The sequence below is a fragment of the Arvicola amphibius genome, chromosome 5 (genome assembly GCF_903992535.2).
Source record: "Arvicola amphibius chromosome 5, mArvAmp1.2, whole genome shotgun sequence".
Lineage (NCBI taxonomy): Eukaryota > Metazoa > Chordata > Mammalia > Rodentia > Cricetidae > Arvicola > Arvicola amphibius.
The window spans coordinates 139,817,933-139,834,459 of record NC_052051.1 but is presented as its reverse complement, the minus strand read 5'-3'; the positions used below and the strand labels follow the sequence as shown (position 1 = coordinate 139,834,459).

At 46.6% G+C, this 16,527-nt stretch overlaps 1 protein-coding gene across 12 annotated transcripts in view; it reads right to left on the bottom strand.

The window, feature by feature from the left end:
• Znf532 (zinc finger protein 532) overlaps nt 1-16,527 on the bottom strand; it is a 108,075-nt gene that overhangs the window by 59,521 nt on the left and 32,027 nt on the right. For all 12 annotated transcript variants that reach the window (XM_038329905.2, XM_038329902.2, XM_038329907.2 and 9 more), the window contains one exon: nt 1,793-4,143. In XM_038329905.2, the coding sequence (XP_038185833.1) occupies nt 1,793-4,126 (2,334 nt within the window). In that variant the 5' untranslated portion in view covers nt 4,127-4,143. The remainder of the gene's footprint in view (nt 1-1,792; nt 4,144-16,527) is intronic.

Below are 16,527 nucleotides of genomic sequence, written 5' to 3'. Positions count from 1 at the left end.
GAGCCAACTGTCTGTGCATCACAGGAAACTGTACACAAGGTCTTCTGGACCATGGCTGCAACAAGAGACAAGGAAGTGAGTGCCGAGAGGAGAATACACCGGGCAGCACCGACAGCCCTGAAGAGAGCTGGCTACACAGCGAGTAAAAGCTTACTAAATAACACCTCTTGGGGGAGCTGGGTGGGTGACCTAGGCTCACTGGAGAAAGGGTGTGTATGTTTTCCTTAACGTACATCTGCCATGACTCATTCCCTTGGACTCCAGGTGATGTACGTGATCTGCAGGTTTTACTTGTTCCAGCAAAATACGAGAAAGTGATGAGCAAGCAACAAGAGCCATTCATCTCTTTCCCCCAGGGGAGAACGCTTCACCGCTGTTTGACCCTATCTGAAAACAAAAGCTGGGGAGCACAGGGTGCCACTCTACCCATACCCTTCCAGGTCCCAAAGAAACGGCATAACTAACGGCAGCTCCGAACTAAGAACCACAACCACGACAGTATGCAAATTCAGGACCAGGCCCCAGCCCGCCATGCCACTGTCCACTGGCACACAACAGCACAAACCACTCAGGAAATGCCTTTGGGGCTTTTATTTTCATGATGAAGAGGAAGACTTCCCTTAGTGGGAATTGGTGACAAGATAAGGGGGTATGTGCATGGATAGAACCCAACCATCATCACCATGCTCTGAGAGCCAGAACTGGTGTGGCATCCTCTTCCGGGATACATGAAACTCCCAAGCCTACAGAAATATGGTCAAGACTCACTGCTTTCACTTCAACTAGGCATAAAACACAGAGGAAAAATATATAAAGCAACAACAAAACAGGTATTATTATCTTTTCTTTCCCCAAACCATACAAATAGCTTAAGCCACCGCTGACAATGAAAAACTACAGAGACAGTACCAGGTTTCGGACCACAGTACAGGGCTCCCAGTGAGCATATTCCTGGGGAACGAAGGGAAGGTCACCTACCACTGGACCTTCTGAGATGCCTCAGACAGGAGCTCAACCTAGTCCCCTCCCTTTTGAGTCACACAACTTTTCTTACTGAACGACATACATGTATGTACCACGGTCTCTCTACTTGGGAATTATTTCACTCAGCATGTCAGGAATGCTTGTTATTCAAGATCTACATCAGGCAAATGTTGCTTCATGGAGAAAGTAAATGAGAAAGACAATAAGTAGATGCAAATGATAAAATATATTTTACCAACAGCAACCTGTACTTCACCTCAAAAAAGATGCAAAGACACAAAGAATTACTGTGCCACATGGTTTGCCATGAACATTACTGATCATACTGTTGAACCACAGACCCTAACTAAGTAGATATACCTTAAAGTAGGTGCCTAACAGATGTGTTTATAAGTCACTTCACTGTTATACATACCAGTAATTGTCAAAACTCTAAAACCATGATTAAAACTTCATACTGTGCCAATGTAATCCAAAGTAGACACTATGATGGGATGATGCTCTAAAGTTATAGCTAAATCTCAGACTTCCACTATACATTCCAATGCCTGGACAATTCCTAACATAATAATTCAACCAGAGTATATACTTCATACCTGGCTAAAAGAAGTCCCCATGTATTTCAACAATGTACCTATACTACGAAAACAATCTTTTGCCTTCCCCGTACTTACACACACACACATACACACACACACACTCACACTCCTCCACACAACTGTGCTGCCACCCTAATTCACGGTATCTGATGGAGCACTCGTGGCTACAGACTCATCACCGAAACACCCAGATTTAAATGATACTCTACTTGTCCACTTGTATCTGCAGCATGCTGGAAGTGCGTAGCCAGAGACGTCTCATCCTGGAAGACTTCATTACACTCCAAACATTTGAGACTGTGTCTACAGAGCTTGGAGGGATCTTCATCTAGGGGCATGGCTGGGCTGATGGGTGTGCTTGGAGGCGCTGAAATAACTGCCCCAGTTACGCCAGACTGGATTTTGGCTACAGTGTGTGTGCCAGCTCCCCCGGAGCTCTGCAGAGTGGAAGTGGTAGTATTGCTGGACGGAGAAACTATCATCTGGTCTGCTGGGACCGGTTTTAGGATTAAGTGGGAGCACTGCATCACCACGCCTTTCTCCTTATGCCCTCGAGCATGGGAAAGGAGGCTGCATTTGTTGTAAAAAACAAGGTTCTTTGTACAGTGGTTGCACGTTACTTCGATGCGCACACTACGCCTGTCATAGTGCTGGCTCAGGCTCTTTTCCAGGGCGAAGGAGTCCCCGCACTCCAAGCACTTATACCCACGCATCGGTAACGTGATCCCTGCATTGGCGGGAGGACTGAGGTTTGGGATGTAAACAGGGACTGGATTGACGCTGCTCAGCACCTTGTTGAAGGCTTCCACCACAGAACTCTGCAAGGATGACACCACCTGGACTCGGGACACTTTTTTAGGTGGCTGGGAGGCCGCTGCATTGATTATTGCCTGCTTTATTTGTTGCTGAGGTTTGGTTAGCACTTGGCGGAGTTCAGAGGTGGCCTGGGCACCCTGAGGCAGAAGGTTAAGGTTGGCAAGGTGCACAGTCTTTGGCACGAGTTTGGCATTGGCCAGGCTGGATGCTGGCACCACAACGGTTTGCTGCTGGATGGCATTGGCAGCTTTGATGATGGCGCTGCTGGCACTCTGAACAGAGGCAGCAGATATGACTGTGGCTTTCACTGTCGTGTTGTTAGCGAGCTTCAGATTGATGACTTGAGACCCTGCCGTCTTGACAGCAGACACAGGAAGGAAAGCAGTAGCCACAGGCTTGATGGTGACCTGTTTGGGGGTCAGCTCTCCTGGGGAAACTGCACTGGTAACCATGGCCGTCTGCAGAGGTGCCCTGGGCGGAGAGGAAAGGACAGCGGCTGACGCTGAAGATGAGAGAAGCGAGGTCACAGACGCCATCACGGATGCTGCCTGCTCAGAAGGCTTCTTCCCAGCGTCCAGATCCACTTCTGGCAACACTCTAGTCACTGTTCTCTTGATCTCCCCAGAAGATGTCTTAATGGTTTTGATACGGACTTTGGGGATTGCTGGGGTAGACCCCACAGGAGAGGATGGGGAGCCTTTGCTGCTGTTCTCACTGGATATGCTCCTGGGACTATCCGATGGCTTCAGGGAGGCTTTCTTGGTGCCATCAATGAGATTCTGGGACTCAGGAGACTTGTCGGCAGGTTTGGGACTTTCATTCACTTCCTTTGGTAATGGAGAAGCTTCCCTGGAGTTGGCCACAGGTTCTTTGCAGGAATCTGAAGCTGCCTTTTTAGCGCTCAGTGCTGCAATGGCAGCTATGCACGAAGAGAGCTTGGAGGATGACTTCGCTTTGGAAGATGTGACAGCAGCAAGGCTGGAATCGTTCTTCTCAGAGCCCAGCTTCCCGTCAAGGACCCTGTTCTCAAGCATCTTCTCAGAGTTCTCCTTCGACTTATCCTCTGCTTTTCTTTTAAAAGGCTCGTAAACGCTCAGGGCTATGGAATTTGTTTCTGCCTCTCTCTTGACTTTGTTTTTCTCTACATGGCCTGATGTAGAGACCCCAGTCTTGCTCGCGGTTTCCCCTCCAAGGGTCTTTAGCTTATCGTAGTCCTGCTGGGAAGCTGAGCCCGTCACCACATGTGATCTGAAGCTGGACCGCGTATCCTCCTTATCAGGGGGGTCGTCCACCTCTATCTTCTCATCCTCTTCAAACTCTTCAGCGCTGGAGATAGGGCTGAACTGGCTGAAGGCTGGGTCTTTCAGAGTCACCTCTGAGGTAGGTGCGTCTCCTTTTAAGGACTTTGATCCATCCTTACCATAGCTGTCAAGAGAGGATGCTGTGAGAAACCCGTTATGCAAGCCATTGCCTGTGGAACTGTGGCCGTCTTTTTCGACTCCCTCAGAGGAGTCGATGTTTCGAACATTCTTCACGATCACACTAACGCCAACATCCGAGGATGACGGAGTGTGAGAGTCATCATCCACATGAGCATTCTGCTTAATGTGGCTTTCGTGGTCATCATGGCCAGACTCAATCGCTGCTTTGGGATCTACCATATCTGGTATATCAAATGCTGCCAAGAGGTCATCAAAGTCTGGGGTCTTCATATCCCCCATGGTCATGAATTTGATCAGATATTCTGTTAAAGGAAGGGAAAAGAATTCCGTCAGTAATTAACACTGATAATAAAGTCAGTCTTCTGAACAGGTCACACTAACACAGTGTTGATTCTCAAGAAAGTGTGCAAGGCAACAACCCTACTTTGTGTAGAAACCTGGGTCAAAATGACAGCCAGAAAGTATAACCCAACACAATTACAGCCTCAAAGGGTATGCACAGGGTCACCAGCAGAGCTTTAGAGTAGCCCTGGCAAAGCACAGAAAATCCATTTAGTGTTAACACCCAAAAAAGCTATTTACCAGCAGACCCATCAGTTTTCATAAAAAATTTATTCCTCCAAATATTTTCATCTTGATAACATTTAACTCTATGAGCACAATTTGATAACTTGAGTCACCATCAGCTTTGGGATGCAACATTAACCGAAGATTACAATAAAAACAACTACAGACTTCAAAATTCATCCACAGAAGAATAAAAGGGCCATCTAAACCTACCACAGGGGGTCACTAAATTCATCTGGGATTTCTTTTCTTCTTTGTCTCTAAGGAAGTAATCCCATCCATCTTTAATTCTAGCTTTCTCTGCTGTGTTGAAACGGGGACGTTCTGGGGTAAGACAGGGAGTTCTGGGAGAGAGGTAAATCAAGCCACTACAGAGTCGGCAGCAATGACAACGCATGCCTGCTGTGCTCTTTCTTCAGAAGACACCACTGGCAGATGAAAAAGAGTGGCCACGGAGGCACTGCCATCTCTGAACTGGCAGTTCCACCGCGGGGCTCTGTTACCTTCTGGAACACCCACTGTGTGCACACTTGCCTCCTGTCCTATGTCGTATGTACAGGCACGGTGGCACCCATCTCTGCATCATAAATGCTAAGGAATGAACAAGCCGCACACAGGGGGCCAGAGCAAGATTTGTAATAGAATGTTTGGGCTCAGCTCTGCCACTCACTAGCTCTGGACCCCCAGGAAGCAACAGATTCTTTGGACTCGGCCCCACTGTCAGCAGTAAGCTGCCAAGAAAAGAAGGAAAAACAGAAAGGAGAAAGGAGAAGCAGGAAGCAGTCGAAGGGGAACAGGCTGAGGCTGGGAACCCGCAATGGACAGTCGATTGGCCTAGAGAACTTGCAGGTTTACATCCCTGATGCTCCACTCTTCGGGGTTCACTATGCTGCCCCTCTTTTAAATCTGCCCTACTGGACTGCCACATTTTATTGAAGTGTTTACCTTTTTCCTTACACAATCTGTAAAAGGTCATGCACACCTGATGAGAGCAACAGTCTCAGGATCAAGGTAAAATACAACACAGATGAGGGTAGATACCTAGGAAACCCTAGCCTCAGATATGCCACAGCTCAAAAGACTCGCAGCATCTTACTACTCCAGGGACAGATCTAAATGCCACTACTAAGACTTTGAGGAAATCCTCTGCTGAGGAAGGGACAAGTACAAGTTCAAGGGATGCAGAAACAAAAACCATCCCAGTTACACACACAGCTGGCTGGTGTTGTAATCGGCTGGCTGGCCCTGTCATGTAAGAGACAGGCCCTGCCCACTTCAATCTCCCCCTTCCCGCCAAGGCAGGCAGATCATGTGCCTCCATTCCATCTCTCTCACTCCATTCCCCCCACCTCTCTCTCTGTCCTTCTTCTGAAGAGGCAGTCTCTGCCTCTCCCTCTCCTCTCTCTTTCTCTGTCCCCCCTTCTCCTGTCCCCTCTCTAACCCCCTGCTCTTATACCCTTCCCAATACCCACTATAGAAACTCTATACTCTACATGGTATCTGTCTGTCTATCTCCCACTGCAAAATGGAGGACATGAAAAACAAATCTGCCAGCTATTATGGCCATATAAAAGGATCCACTAACTTGAGAACAGCCCCTGACGTCACCCCACCTCTGCCCCCAGCATCACACTGCTGCTGTAAACTGAGCACTCATAATGAAGGTGCCCTAGCCAAGCGGCTCCATTTTGTTTAAGCTCAGTACATGAAATCAGGCTAGGGTTCAGTAGTAGCATGTTAGGGACGATACCCACCCAGGGCCACAAAAATGAAAACAAATCAGGGGGCCCAGAATCATAACCCACTCCCCTTTCACTCAGCACTATAGCTGAAAGACAGATCTTTAAAATATACAAAAGCTGGGGCTCAGGCTGCAGTAGCCCCAGTGGTAGCGGGGTGCATAGTATCTCTAGGCTTTCTTCACAGGAACATGAGATTTGTGTCTCATCCTTTCTTTATGATGATGTAATCAAAAAACATCACACTGTCCATCAGAGAGCAATCGGTTCAAAACAACAGCAAGAGATAATTCAATTATTCACTGGGTGACAGGCCCAGGACAGAAAATGATAAGAAATGTGAAAAAGGTCACCATAGAAACCAAACTTGTGTGATTGGCAGGTGCTCAGAAGTGCTGTGGCAGGTGTTCTTAGGTGTCTTCTTAAGAACCAAATTTGCCCATCATTACCTTCTCCCGTTATACCTAAGGTCCTGCCTCACACACTCCACAGGGCTAGATCATTTAGTCATAGACAGTCTGATGCCCCCACATTTCTCATGCTTTCCTGTATACTAAATTCAAGCACAGCTAAGGTCTGACAGCATCAGAAAAAAACTGTGTTCTATCTGCAACACACATACATATCCCTCAGGAACCAAGAAGGTCCTGTCTCACAGGAACCAGCCATGCCAGCTCCCTGTCCCCACCCCACCCCCACATACACACACATATAGTTCACCCTCTTCTCTTAGGAACAGTAAAAGCACACACACAAGGAGAAACAGCTGGGCGTTTTGCAGATTTCAAGCTTGGTTACCAATGGCTCACCTTTCGTCAAGCCCAATGCTAAGCTAAAAAGGCAAAGCAAGCACAAAGGACAGTATACCACCACCTGAAACTCAAGACGGCTGTGGTGGCAGGCTCTCCTATCCGGGCTGTATAACTAATGTAATAAACACCACTCTGTAACTTCATGCCTCTTTTTTGGTTGATAGAAATGTTCTTCAAGCCCGCAATCACTTGTCCTATCACCTGCCTCCCCCCACACACACACTCTCTTCTCTCTCTCTCTCTCTCTCTCTCTCTCTCTCTCTCTCTCTCTCTCTCTCTCTCTCTCTCTCTCTCTCTCTCTGTCTCTCTCTCTCTCTCTCTGGAAGGCAAAAGCAAATGCCCTACCTGCGCAGAGGGGGAGCTGCTCGGTTCTCTGAATACAGAGAGGGCGCCTCCGTCTCAGTTTCCCTCACTCTCTGCCCAGCCTTAAAAATCAATTCTTTCATTTAAAATCATTGAAAAAAACAAACCCCAGCCTTTTTAACTTTTATTACATTTATCTGCATGTGCATGCTTACGGGTGAGTCCCTTTTTAAAGGAAGATCATGTGTCTTCCAAGACCAATGATCAGTCTGGACAAGGAAGTCCACGCCTTTCATCCCAGGAAGCAGAGGCAGACCGATCTCTCTGAGTTCAAGGCCAGTCAGAGTTTCATAGTGAAACCCTTTCTCAAGAAAACAAAAACAAACAAACAAAAAAACAACAAAGATCATTTATAAATACCCACATTTACTTATAGCAGTACTTAATATATAAGGCAAAGAGAAAAATAGTAGGCTGACTTACAATTTTTATTTATTCATTTATTTATTTCGGGACAGGGTTTCTCTGTAGCTTTGGAGCCTGTCCTGGAACTCACTCTTGTAGACCAGGCTGACCTTGAACTCACAGAGATCCGCCTGCCTCTGCCTCCCAGTTTTAAAGGTGTGCATGCAACACCACCCTCAGTAGGCTGGTTTACATTTTAAAGAAAGAAAAAAAAGAACTTTCAAGTTTGTCCAGTGACACAGACACTTCCGTTCCCACTGAAGTGAAATGACGGGAAAAGCGTTCATCTTTTGTGATACAAGCTAAGACTACCAAGTCAAAAGAGAAACTTTTTAAAAAACTACTTACCCCTTAATCATACTTATACTTTACAATAAAAAGTTGTTCAATTAAAAAACTATTTTAGCCAGGCAATAGTGGCGCACGCCTTTAATCCCAGCACTTGGGAGGCAGAGGCAGGCGGATCTCTGTGAGTTCAAGGCCAGACTGGTCTACAAGAGCTAGTTCCAGGACAGGTCCAAAGCTACAGAGAAACCCTGTCTCGAAAAGCCAAATAAATAAATAAATAAATAAATAAATAAATAACCATATTATCTGTAATAAAAGTTGCTTTGCAATTTCCAACTGGAAAGAGTTTGTGGAGCATGACGGTACCTGTTTAAAATACTGCTACTTTGTCAGTAAAGTCAGACTAGCCCAAGAGACCCAGCCTCAAAACAAAAAGTCATTCACTCACTCCTTTAATCTCAGAATTTGAGAGGCAGTAACAAGGCCACCAGGCTTACATGGTGAGACCCTATTTCAAAAATAAGTAAAATCAATGAAAGGAAGAAAAGAAGCAAAAGGAAAGGGGGAGGGGAACAAGTCAAAGTCAAGGCTAAAGGCTCAGGACACCCTGCCACTGAGTGGGAATCCCACTAGTCCCGGAGGAAGACGCAGGCCTAGGTCCAGTCACAGCTCACCTTATATAAACATGAACGGGCTAGAGAAGTCATAAAGGCACTGGCTACCAGGCTGACCACTGAGTTCAGTTCCTGGAGCCAGCAAGGCACAAGAAGAGAATCAGCACCTACAGGTTGTCCTCTGACCTCAACATGTGTGTCCGAGAGAGGACCTCCCCCCCCCACACACACACAAAATGAAATATAAAATAAATATGAAAGTTAGCCTGACCAGTGCAGACATATCAGATTCCCCATAAAATGAAAAAACTGGCATTCCCCTTAATGAAAATCAGTGATTGCTATAAACCAAAACTGCGGTGTTTAAAGAAAGAAAAGTTGACAGACTCCTCGTAAAACTGATCATACGGGGCGTTACTCTCCTGTTGATGTGGTTGTGAGATTTATTTCACTGAATTTTCAAAGCAACTAAATTAAACTAAAGGACCTGGCACACAGCTTATCGTTCTCCTTCAGCTGTGAAATATCCTCAAAAGCACATGCTTGTATTACATAAGGTTCCAAATTTACCTAATTCCGCCCAAAACTCAACAGTGTGCTCACACTCTCTATACCCTGACCTTCTCCCCCCCTCCCTCCACCAATCTCCTGTCACTTGAGGATTTCCAGAGATAACCAACCACATGGCACGTCTTCAAGCAAAAAGAGGAAGAAATCACACCTCTTACTCCAGCCAACCTCTTGCTTCTACTTAACTTCCTTCGGTCTCTAATTCCCTCAGTCAGTGTGGTTTGCTTCTCCTGTCACCAGAGGAAGCACATTGTTTTGGCCACAAGTCAGCTGATACCAATTGCCCAAGCAGTGTTCTTTCTTAGTTACAATATTCCTGATTTAAACCTGACAGACATGATCTTCAAATTGCTTCTGGAAACACACACAAGGGGTTGCTCACTAAAGTCACTAATCACAACCGTGGGAAACACAGGCACACACCCATCCTAAACCCTTCCCTGCAGTTAGCTACACTTTTCTGTCAAGACTCTACAAACAAGCCCTGTCTTACCCATTCTTCAGGAACAGCAAGGAAAATGCCTTCCACAGAAGCAAAGGCCCAGACAAACTTTAGCCCTCCCCAGAGGTCACCATGCTGGGCCCACTTGCCCTCCTGCCCTCTCTAAGGGGGCTTTCCCCTCCCCTACTGGAGCACAGGCTGGCCTCTAGTGCTTTTTCCAGCTGCTGGGTAAAGATCCTGAGAAAGGAAGCCTGGCCACATGGGGCCAAATCCCTTTCTGTCTTCCTTATTAACTCACCCAGAATGAAAGCTGTTCCTAATCCTTCCCTTTTCCGGACTCCACCCCCAGTCTTTCTACTGTTAACTCAAGTCACCAGGCAAGGGCCCTCCCAGGCACTTCCTGCCTCCAGTCAAAAGTCAAAGGCATCTGTCCCTTCATGCTTGGTTCTTCAGGTCAGTCCTCTGGTGAGCCTTGTCTCTTCCTGTCACCAGCCCCATTGGTCAAGAGAGCTCCTGGCCTTACCTGACAACTCGGGACCTGTGTCCTTGTCACGCTGCCTCTATGGCCCAACCTCAACACCCTTTGGTAACCCACTCTCCAGAAAACCAGGATAAGAGAATGTGGGGAAGGAGGGAATGACAAACCTATTTTGTATTCCAGACACAGTAATTTAGAAACAGACTTCTACACATCTGAGAAAACCCAAGTAACTGACTAGTACACAGTGTATATATACCCTGCAAACTAAAAAGAAAAAGAAATCAAGCCAGGTGATGGTGATGTGTGCCTTTAATCCCAGCACTCAGGAGGCAGAGGCAGGTGGATCTCTGTGAGTTCAAGGTCAGCCTGGTCTATAAAGTGAGTTCCGAGACATTCAGGGCTACACAGAGAAACCCTCTCTCAAAAAAACAAAACAAAATAACAAAGAACAAGCAAACAAGCCAAAACCAGAAGTGAATAGGAGTGTGAAGCCGACACACATATCACAGGTGAACAGCACAACACAGCGTGGCAGAGGTCACCTGGAAAACCAATCCTTACTGGACACTATGGGACTAAAAAGAGGACCCAGTACAGATGCTGTCCTATGCTTGGTGGAAAAACTAGTGAAATCTCAATAAAGGTTACCAGGACTATAAAATGACAATCTTCTGCTGTTACTTAGCGTATTATAATTAATACAACACACTTTAGGGGAAATTGAGTAAAGGCACAATAGAAACTCTATTTTTACTTTTTTAAAAGTAAAAATTATTCTAAAGCTAAAAAACAAAAGCCCCAGCTTGCAAGGATCTGAAGCATGACTGCAAACTCAAGGCCAGCCTGAGCTACGAAGCAGGACCCCATCTCAAACAGGAAACTCTAGGCTGTATGATCTGGCTGCGCTACACACTCTTAACTACCTGATGACTAGCTTGGTCCCCTAATACCTCCCTGAATGTCCCTGAGTTTAGCAGACTTTATATCACTATGCCAACGACAAGAGAGGTTTACTTATGCACACAGTGTGTTTTAGCCCACAGTCTTGGACTTCATTCATTCTGGGCCTGTGGTGGCAGAAGCCTGTGGAAGAAGCACTCACCTCGCAATATCTAGGAAGCAGAGAGGCGACCACTGCACTAATGGACTCTCTCCCCTCCTCCCCTCATTCCTCCTATGATTCCCACCTCACAATGCTGTTACCCACATTCAGGATGGATACCTCCTTGTTTAGTCTCTCTGGAAACTTCCCCGGAGACATACCCAGAGGCTGCTAGGCATTTCTCAACCCCAGGCACACTGGCCACCAGAACAGCAACACAACCCTCTTCTTGACAGGTACACCCAAAATGCATTCTGCCGCTGAACACAGGCTGTACCTTCCTAATCTGGAAACTCAAATCCTGAAATGCTCTCACCCCCAAAGCGTTGAGCATCATACATGTACTGAAAGTTCTTTTGGCATTCTGGGATTTGGGGGTTTTAAGATTAGAAATATAACAGTCTAGATGTCAAGTGCTGGAGGAGTCATCCCCACCTGGTAGGAAACTTTAGGATATGCTGAAGGGCTCACCGCCCCACTGGGGCACTCTTCAGAGGTGCTGGAAACCTCAGGAGGGGGACTAGCTGGAGCAACCAGGTCATTGGAGTATGTCCTTGAGGACACTAGCCTCTTTCTCTACTTCCTGGTCACAATGGGGCTGGTGACAATGGTCACATTGGTGGCTTTGCCCCAATGACTCCTGCCATGAAGTTCCTCTTCCTCCTCATAGGCCTGAAGTAATAGGGCCGTGGACAGAAAAAAAAACAAACAAACAGAAAAACAAACAAACAAACAAACAAAACCCTCTTTAACCACGAGCCAAAATAAGCCTTGCTGCTACGAAGCTGAGTTTCTCAGATACTTCATCACAGGACAAGCTGACCACCCTGGGTGTTCACACCGAGTATCACAGAACCCACGGGGTTCAGAGTCTGAGACACTTCTGATGTCAGAGACCTGAGGTAGGGATACCCAGCTGACATCACAGAGCTGCTGCAGAAAGTGCATCACAGTTAGAAAAGCGCTGGAGTGAAGCAGTGCCTAGCACAGGGGGGTGGAGGAGCCAGTGTGACCTCAGTGCCACTCAAAGAAACTGGAACAGCTAAGTACAATGTGCGTGCATGTCCCTTGTCTTTGTTATTAACTGCCCCCACCTTTCTGGCTGCTGGAGGACCCGGCCATGACAAACTCAATAGAGGCCTGAGTCTCAATAGTTTACGCTAAGACAATACCAGGTTCTAAGAAAGACCACAAGCTGAGACCACCCAGGCACCACCCAGGAACAGACCATCTGAAGGAAATTCCTAACGTTCCAACCACTGTAGACAGGTCGCCTGCCAGCACACACCCATCGCTTTTCACTAGGACACCCTAGACAAACGTCAGTCAATCAGGAGTCCTGAACCTTAGAAATTCTTCACCCCTACACTTTTGCTATTATAAAAACTCAACCCCAACTGTGCTCAGGGCTCTCTAATCATGCCAATAGGTTGGACACACAGAGAGTCCGAGTTCACGAACTTGTGTAAGAATAAAGGCTCTTTGCTTTTACATACAGGACTCGGTCTCCTAGTTGGTTTTGGGGGCACTCCGTGATCGGAGCATAACAGCTGCTTATAGCCTTTCTGTAGAATTCTATCATTCAGGAATGCTTTCTCTTCTAGCCTCACACCACTGCCAGCGGCCTGCTTAGTTTTCCTAACTTCCTGGAAACCTGCTCTTCTCCCACTTCAAGGGTCCCTCTGTTCAGCCTCCTAGCTGCCTCTTTTTCCTTGTTCAAAGGCAACCTCGGCAACCTGTGCCATCACAGCAACCTCACAAGCTCACACACCTTTCTGTGGTCGGCCCTAGTTCTAAGAGTCATCCTACCAACGGCCAGTCTGACACTACAGCAAGCTCTCTCGCTCACATCAGCAGCTCTTGTGCACCCAAAACCTGTTCCTCCCTTCGCTATTTGCACCGTGCCAGTGACCTTTACCTTCCCCAGGAAAGCATCTGAACCCCGGGAACTAGCATGGTTCTACTTCCGAAGGATGTTCTGAGGCTTTCACAAAGACACTGAGCTCTACAAGGGAGATACTGGATTTCCCTGAGTTCATCAGCTTCATTCACAGCCTCTAGTTCTGTTATTGACCGCTCTGATCTCTCCTGATGTGGGCGGCACTGTCAGTCATCCACCCAGACCCACACACACAATGCCAAAGTGACTTCTCAAAGGCTACAAACGCGTGAGCTGCTGCCAGTGCGCGTCAGTCATTTCCAGTGTACCTTGAACTACAAGTTACAAATACTGATTAGCTAATGCCGAAGGTCACAAACGATGCCTTATATTTCAATTTCCATATCATTATTTGCTTAAAGTTGGACTGGTGAGACGGCTCAGTGGGTAAAGGCATTCGCCGTGCAAGCCTAAAGACCTGAATTCAATGCCCGGACCCCACATGGTAGAAAGAGAGAGCCAAATTCTGCAAACTGTCCTGGGACCTACACACCAATGGTGTACCCACACATAAACACAAAAATTAATAAATAAATGTAATTCTCATAAAGTTAAAACTTCCTCCTTGCATTGGCCTACTACTGTAAGAGGGCTATGAACGAGATAATCCAGGAATGAACGAGATGCATCTCCTGTTGCCTTAGCTCTGTGGTTCTCTAGAGCACACCAGTCATACCTCTCAGAGCAGTGCAGCCCCGAGCATCTGCGGACAAACCCTAGGAAAGGGAATGAACACTGAATGTCCCAGCTACCAACACACAGCAGGCGTGGAGGGCACAGCGCCCCTTCCAGTGAGAGTCCGCCCCAGTACCATACCCGCTTCACTCTTTGACTTCCTAACCACATTTTTTTTATTTAAAAATAAAGGACATTTTTTTTTAAAGATAAACTGGGTGTGGCATCCCACACTGTAATTCCAGAACTAAGGCGGCCAAGGCAAAATGAACATTTGAGGCTAACCTGGGCAACCTAGCAAGACTCTGTCCCTAAACAAACAAATAAATTAACAAGGGAGCTATAAAGATGGCCAGCAGTCGAGGGAAAGCAATTCTTACAGAGGACTCTGAGCACACGGCAGCTAACGACCGTCAGAGGATCCAACTTCTGACCTCCACAGGCACCGGGAACACACGAGACACATATACACATGCAGGCAAACACACACATAAAATAAAATAAACAACAGGGTAAGAGTACACACTGGACTACAGAGATGGGTAAAGGTCTTTGCAGGAATCTGTGATGATCAAATACACTGAAAGACAGTAAACACAAAACAAACAATAAGGACCAATGCTCAGAGAATTAAGAAGGCTGCTACCTTTTTCATTCATCCCATAACCACAGAAAACCCAGGCCCACAGTCTCGATCATATTCTAGACCACAACTGTGATGCCCAGTCAGAGATCTGACTTTGAGCAAAAACAAGAGACTGCAGAGACATCATTCATATATGGGGGACTGGAAATGAGAGCCAGATGAACCATATGGGCCTCAGCAGAGATCAGAGAAAGAGGCTGCAACACAAGGAACCAGGCCACCAAGTCAGGCCAGAGAAGCGGATGAAGATGCTCGGACAGTGGGCACAGCAGAGCTTCCATCTCTGCAGCCCCTAAACCATGATTAAATTACGAATTTACAGAGGCATATTCCCTCAGAATACACAAATGACCCACAAGCCGCAGCAACAGGCATGCATGTGATACAAAGATATACAATGCAGTCAAAATACTCATGGACATTTTTAAAAGTACTTAAACCCACCACCTCCCAAATTAAAAAAAAAAAAAAAAAACTGCAGAGGGAACACAAAAGGCAACAGCAACTCGGACCACAATGAATGACAGGGAAACAGTGAATTACAGCCCAAGTATGCTTAAGAAGCCATGAGTTCACATGACATACCAGACTGAAGAAGTAAGATGACAAAAGCAAATGAGGACAGAATAGCTTAGCAGGTCAAAGGGCACCCTTGATCCCACCGCAGAAGAGAGACCTTCTAGAAGCTGTTCTCTGTAGCTGTCTCATCTCCGTGCCATGCATGTACACCCCCTCGGCTACCCCTGCACATGCATGCACGTGCACATCATGCTCACAAACAGTAATAACTGTTTAAAGTTGACTCTTCTCCTGTGCAGAAACCTAGGTCCCATACCCAGCACTACCAAAAAATACTGGTATTTAATACTGGTATTTAGGAGGCAAAACTTTACAAGTACGTTCCAGGTCAGCCAGATAGACACAGTGAGACACCCCCACACACACACACCCCGCGCGCCTCTCTCTCTCTCTCTCTCTCTCTCTCTCTCTCTCTCTCTCTCTCTCTCTCTCTCGGTTTTTAAGACAGGGTTTCTTTGTGTATCTTTAGCCATCCTGGAAGACATTCTGTAGACCAGGCTGGCCTCGAACTCACAGAGATCCGCCAGCATCTGTCTCCCCAGTGCTGGGATTAAAGGTATGTGCAACCACACCTGAATGAGACCCTGTCTAAAAGACAAAACATAAAACAAACAAAACTACCCATAAATAAGCAACATAAATAATGAAACCCACTTATAGAAAACATTACCCACTTTTAAACAATTACACACTTTCTTCCAGAGTTCAGTATGGAAAGAGGAAAAAGGAGAAGGCTAATTTTACAGTGTAGATATCTATTAACACTACCTTGCAAGGCAACCAAGGCCAGCATTAAGCAGGACAAGTCAAGTCATGTTTACAGTGTGTCTGGGTAAGAACGGCACATTATCTCATACAAGCATGGTGTCTAGCTTAAGTATCAGACAAATGACACCAAGGGACACTCACAAAATCCCTGACCATTCCTCAAAACTGTCAGGGTCATCACAATTGGGCAAGCCTGAGAAACAGTCAAAACTCAGAGGATTTGAGATTGGACGGCTCCAAAAAGAAAAAGGACACGAGGTTAAAAATAAAGGAAATCCACAGAAAGCATGGCTTTGGTTCACTCTTAAGCAATCTGGATGTTATAAATAGTTAGGACAGGGAGCTTGAAAGAGCAAGGAGCTCTAGGTCAAACCAGGCTGAAACCACAACATTCTTTCCCAAGAAAGGTAGGTGAAGGGCCACGGAAATAAGCAAGGCGGCTAAAGCCAGGCGTCGCTGTGCTCTGTGTGTGTGCACGTGCGTGCGTGCGTGCGTGTGTGTGTAAGGGAAGGGGTGCTGTGCTGTGTGTGTGTGTGTGTGTAAGGGAAGGGGTGCTGTGCTGTGTGTGTGTGTGTGTGTAAGGTAATGAAGGGGTGCTGTGCTGTGTGTGTGTAAGGTAATGAAGGGGATGTGTGGATTAGGGTTCACAACAGCCTTGACCAAATACATAGTGAGTTCAAGGTCAGCTGGTGCAGC